General features: G+C 35.3%; 1 protein-coding gene across 1 annotated transcript in view; it reads right to left on the reverse strand.

Annotated features, from left to right (window-relative positions):
- Positions 1 to 6,435, reverse strand: part of USH2A (usherin) — a 602,856-nt gene that overhangs the window by 378,766 nt on the left and 217,655 nt on the right. Inside the window, exons 16-18 of the mRNA XM_081823209.1 lie at positions 6,083 to 6,184; positions 4,031 to 4,210; positions 2,897 to 3,027 (exon numbers count right to left, since the gene is read on the reverse strand). Coding sequence (XP_081679335.1) covers positions 2,897 to 3,027; positions 4,031 to 4,210; positions 6,083 to 6,184 — 413 coding nt within the window. The remainder of the gene's footprint in view (positions 1 to 2,896; positions 3,028 to 4,030; positions 4,211 to 6,082; positions 6,185 to 6,435) is intronic.

The raw sequence follows: 6,435 nt of genomic DNA on the forward strand, positions 1-6,435 counted from the left end.
ATAAAAGGGGAAATAACCAGAGTAATTACTTTCAGTGCAATAGACTATGAAAGGAAGGGAAGTACAAAGGAAGAATTTTCAAAGTCAAAAGGAAAAAAAATTAAAATAAATGAGGCCCAACCATTTCAGATGTTCAGGGAGAAGAGCCAATGAAGAAGGAACACTGGAACTAACAAAATGGGGAAAATTTGTAGCACAAGCTCTTGCAGGAGAACGGATAGAATCTAGAGTAAAGATAGAAATATTAACTTTGGTTGGAAGAGTGGTAATTATGTATTTGTTCTCCTGAGTCAGGAGAGAGTGAAACCAGACTTGGCTCATAAAAAAAGCTGTAGGTCGAGAGTTTGGAAGATGAGGAGATGGTTTCTTTCCATTCTAAGAATGAGACTATCTGAAGACCTTCAGGTTGTGGTGTTTTCCAGTCCTGACATTCTTTTTCTTTCACGTTCCACATCTAAACTAGGCACAAATCCTGTAAACAAGAAATACTGTTGAATGAAGGAATCAGAAACCTCAAAATTCCATGTGTTACTAGTCTTCATACTTTTATCAGTTCTCCTATGATGGTCAGTAAACTGGCTGTTGAAACTGAAAAGGCTAGGGAGCTAGAATGATTGACCCAGAGTTGTGAAATTGAAGATACAAGTTGAGGGTGTTGACAGAAAAGTGGTTGAAAAGCTGTATTATGGTGTCTGTGGTAGGGAGGAAGCAAGTTAAACAGAAAGTGGTCTGATAACCAATGGTCTCAATGTCTTAGTGAACTTGGTAAGAGAGAATGAAAGCTGAAAGTTTATGAGGTTGTATTTTGAGATTTAAGATTTTAGCAGTGAAAACTTTCTGAGTCAATCAAGCTCCAGAGGATAGCCATGTATATTGAAGCTACTTAGGATAACAGGAAGAATTCTTTCTGAGAGATAATCTGGGAGAAGCCTATGTCCTCAGATATGGAAGAGTAGAATGTAAGGAATGTCTGCCTCCCTTATAGCTATGTTGTAAGTGTGAAAAGAAAGTCTAACACATAGTAGACACTCAATATATGTTTGTCTAAATGTTTTGATTCTTTAAGATTTATTTCATTAAAGCTTAAAGTTAACATTATTATTCAATATGTATTCATGTATTTCATTAAAGCTTAAAGTTAACATTATTATTCAATATGTATTCATGTATTCATGTATTCAAATGCATTATATTCCCAAAGTCAATGAATGGAGGAAGATGGAAGTTTGGAGAGGGCTGCAGCAGGATGTGTGACCCTCCAATAGTGGCAAGTGGTCCTTAAGAGGAAAGGCCAAATGAAAATATCTTTGCATCCTCCCCAGAATTTATGCACTTATAGACGATTAAAGAATGCTTAGTGAGGGTCACCCCAACATGAACTCATTTACAGGTTCATTCATTCATTCATCCAACAATCTTTATCAAACTTAACAGGTGCAAGAGGTAGGCACTGAAGATAGAACTATAAAGAAGACAGCCAAAAGCCCTGTGTTCAGAGAGATTACATTTCAGTAAGGGAGGCCAACAGTAAATAGGAGGACAAATAAATACTTTAAATAAGCTGAAATTTTAATAAAAACTGCGAAGGGATATATTTCTACTTACCTGGTCAGCAAAATTGACAGTATATAATCTAGGAATGTACAAAATCAATGAACTGAAAATAACTTAGAATCATAAAATTGCCAAGACATGTGTTTTATTACCTATTTGCCTAGATATGAGCAATGAGGTCAAGATGTTCATGATTTTCCCTTGATTCTATGCAAGTTCTTTAATAACTTTTTAAAAATTAACATTTTAATCACATACTTATTTTTGACAATGATATCTGTCTGATTAAAGCAAGTAAAAGAAATTACACTTGCCCACTATATTTAGAGAAATGTATAAAAATGTTCATAGCAACTTTGTTTGCCATAGCAAAAACATGGAAACAACCAATATGTCATTGACAGGAGAAGAGATAAATTACACAACTATGAAAATGTATACCTATATGGAGAAAATAAGTGACTCAAAAATAATGTCGAGTGCAAAAAAACAATTGCCTAAAGGTAGAACATGATGCAACTTTTATGAATGTCAAAAACAAGAATTTTTAGGCATTCATACATGGTGTTTAGACCATAACTACATTAAAAGGGATAAAAAACACAAAATTCTGACTACATATTAGCTCTAGAGAGAGATAGGGAAATGGGATAGGAAAGACCCCGTAAGTGATTTTTTAGTTCTTGGGCTGGGTGGTAGGTTCATGAGTGTTCACTGTACTTTTATACCTTATATTATGCATGTGTTTGTGTGTGTGTGTGTGTGTGTGTGTGTAGTATGAAAAATATTTATTATAGGGGCACCTGGGTGGCTCAGTCAGTTAAGCATCTGACTCTTCTTGGTTTTGGCTCAGGTCATGATCTCATGGGTCCTGAGATCGAGCCCTCTATTGGGCTCCATGCTTAGCTGGAAGTTTGTTTGAAAATTCTCTCCCTCTGCCTCTTCTCCCACTTGTGCACACACACTCTCTCTCTAAAATAAATAAATCTTTATATATATATATATATTTATTGTATATAGTTTTTTGACACTATTACGTCAAAAAATAATGAAGGAAATAACTTTTAATATTAGGAAACTAAATGGGATTTTCTTAATTCCTCATAACTATTTTGCTAAAATTCAATTTTCACAGGAATAACGGTCATTTTCAAACATCATGATCCTAAAGCACAAAATGTTTCACAGGACTCCAAAACTAAAGATGACTTAGGGAAGAAAATGAAAACAAAAGAGAATTTCAAAAGAAATCCCAATTTAGCATATTATAAACACATGGCTTATTGATTTTAAAGTTATATCTGACATTCTCAAGTAAATTTAACTAAATAAATGAACATACAGCAAGAAAATCAGGTCCATATTTGTTGTAAATGAAAAGAAGCAATCCATTCAATTGGTCAGTTCTGAACTTAAAGGAAATCTCAAAATCCATTCCACCATGAAACACGTATGGATGAAGTTCCAGGAACCCTTTAAAGAAAAGAATATGTACATATCAGCATGTGCAAAGCATAACCACCAGCACTGTAAAGGTGGTACAAAGACTAGGACATATACTATCATCGAGTACATCTCTGCAAAAAAGATGCAAATCGATGTTAAGAAATCCCCCTTGTTAACTGTGCAGAAGTGGCAGAGTGAACTTGATATACATTGTAAGAGGAAGCAATTTACTCTCTAAATCATGGATATGATTAAGACTATTACTGTTTTCTATCAGTATTCACAATAAGAAATTGCATTGACTAAGAGAAATTCAGAATAATGACAGTGTTGAGAAAAGAGCAATGGAAAAGTGCACAGAGTAGGATATTATTTAGCTTTCTATTTGGAATGTAGTTTAAGCAACTTAATAAGTAACCAGCTTTGTTATAAATGTAGGAGGCAGCGGTGGGCTTGCATTTGAAGAAGTGCTATCCACCAAGCCACCGTACTCCCTACCACCCCCTCACCCTGGGTACTTGCCAGGCAGGATGTCTGCCAGGGACACTGCCCCTTGCCTTTACAGCAGCCTTCAGAACAATGGAAGTAATGGTGGTGACATCTTCCATATCTCCCTTAATGACCTACTCATCCCATTACATAGCTGAAATTTTTGTCCTGAGAATACTGTCTGTATAATGGGATAAATAGATATTTGTTGATTAACCTGGTAAATAAAATGCTCTTGAAACATCTTTCTAAGTAAAACTACATTCTAAGTAAAACAATTGACTTACCAAAAAGATATTTTTGACACTACCATATGTGAACTGCTGGGCTAACAGAGATCTGACACATGAGCATATGAGTCTTACAACTTCTATTACATATTCAGACTTTGAAATATATTTATGTATATCATGGCATAACTAGGTATTTCTGTGATACTAGGTTCATGTGAGGTCAAAGTAATTGGACAAGGTAGATTACATTTTGCAAAGAATAGAACATACACGCTAAGCAACCACTGGTGTCTATTTTAGAAGCTTACCTGTTCCTAGGAACTGGGCTCCATCTTGTAATGAAGTGGGGCATCCCTCCCAGCTGTCATACACGTTGATTTGTTCTTCAGCACTCTGCCAAACCAGAGGCTCCCAAATAGCAAAGGGGTTATACTTCTTCATAAAATACATATCCTTGACACAGCCCACAAAACCCTTTTGGATTATGTCTGTAGGAGTTGGTAGATATCAAGAAATATGTACTTTGAAAAAATTTTTTCAAGCAATTAATTTTATGTGCCATTAAAATGAAAGAAATAGGCAATAGCTCTCACTACCTATTTATTGCAATCCTCCTAATGATTCACATGAACACCACGCCATCACCTATTCCAGGTGGTAACAATTAAAATGTTTAGCCCTGGTTTAGACCCATCATATCTGCAGAAACAGATGTTTATGCAAAAACTGGTTTTATAGTAGTAGCCAGAATATTGCCTTCTGAACTAATGAAATTTCATCTGCCACTAGTCTTAAAAATAAAAGTGTTATAACAAGTTTTAAAAGATTTGAATGAAGTGTTTCTATTAAATCTGTAGTTTATAGTTTAGTTTCTTCATCATGATGAACCAGTCTGTTACACAAGTAAGTCAATAATTTGATTTCATATTTAGGAAATAATGTAATGTTGACCTTAATTTTAGGACACCCTAGACCAGGCAGATGTGGGGTTTATGAACATAGCAAACAGGTGGCAACAGGGGGTTGGGAAAGAAAGAAAGTGAGCAAATGAGAGAATTAGAGAAAGAGAAACACTTCATACAGCAATGTCCCTATTGATCAATGCAAAGCTTAGTTCTCAGCTTTGGAGTGTCTGACTTGATTCTGGGAAAGGTATTCACCAGCAATCAAAGTTCTACAAAGTCACTTTATATGCACAATGTCAGATTATTTATTTATAATGAAGATATGTCCTCTATAGGAAGGGTACTTGGTATCAGGGTATGCTCTCCTTCTGGTGCATGGATGTACCACAGCCAAGAAGTGTACTTGATGGATAAGGAACAAGGACAAAGGCTCGAGAGCACTCCTTCTCTCTCTCTCTCTCTCTCTCTCTCTCTCTCTGTATGTGTGTGTGTGTGTGTGTGTGAATGTTTTTAAGGGACTTCTCTACCAATCTAAAGTAGTCCAATAAAAACCCTCTCTACTCTAGAGATATTTCTAAGGAGATAACTATATTCAGTCTTGGGTATTTAAATATATCCCTCTCCAAATTTCACTGAAAACATTTTATTCCTTTTGATCTTCATCATGATTCCCTGAAGACCACCACACTTGCACAATTTATACTTATCTAGGTTCTAGCTGATTTGTAATATTTATGTAGTTACATTTTACTTCCTGGGAGAGACTGGGAAGACACCTATGCCCTTCAATGAGAACATGGGAAAACAACTCTAAAATCTTAGCAATGCATTTGGAAAGGTGATTTTTTTTTTTTTGCCTAAGGTTAATTTCACCCATGTTAGTTTTTATTGATTTCATTTTGAATCAGTTTTTGTTCTCTCATTCTACAAATATAGGAATTCTTTTGTCTCTGTCTCAATTATAGTACTTACAGCATTTGCTCAGCATTATATGCCCTCTATGTGGCAAAGACCACTTTTTATTCACCTATGGACATCTAGGGACTAGTTTAGTGCTGATCACATGCTCGATACTCAGGGAATGTTCTTTACCCTATTTAGAGTATAAATCAAGCCCACAGTTTTCCATTTCTGTGTTGCATCAGTTTAAAATCTTAGAAAAACGGATACATAGTCCTAAAATAAGATACCTTTGACTGAAATTAGTATCATTCATTTTAGCAAAAATTCATAAACTCTTTATATATCAAGGGCTGGCACCAAGAATTTAAATGCAAGTAATACACAGTTCCTTTAGAAAAGACACCTAAGGGAATTTTTTTGGCATATTGATATAGGAAATACAGCATGAGATAGAATATACTATTATTCATACTTTAAAATAATATATTCATACTTGATTGTGTTGTAAATTTTGGTGAAAACATATAAATCCTATACCTTCAGCAAACTTACCGGGATCCTTCTTGAGGATGGTATAACCCCGTGGAAGCCCTCCCACAAACACTCCCGTGTTCCCTCCAATAATAGTGCTCCCATTCGGGGTGGCAGAAGAACCTATGGAAAAGGAGATGAGAATTCCAACTTCACCAGGATAATCTGGGTTCTACTAATTTAACAAATGATTAAACCCTTCACTGGGCTTCTGGACACCACTCTTTCTTGATTCTCCTCTCTGTTACCTTTCTTCAACAGTTCTTCCTCATTGTCCTGACATCTTTTTTTTTTTTTTTTGCTTTTTTTTTATTCTTGTGTTAATCCCCATACATTACATCATTAGTTTTAGATGAAGTGTTCCATGATTCATT

This window comes from Leptonychotes weddellii, chromosome 6 (genome assembly GCF_054177405.1).
Source record: "Leptonychotes weddellii isolate Sample4059 chromosome 6, ASM5417740v2, whole genome shotgun sequence".
NCBI lineage: Eukaryota > Metazoa > Chordata > Mammalia > Carnivora > Phocidae > Leptonychotes > Leptonychotes weddellii.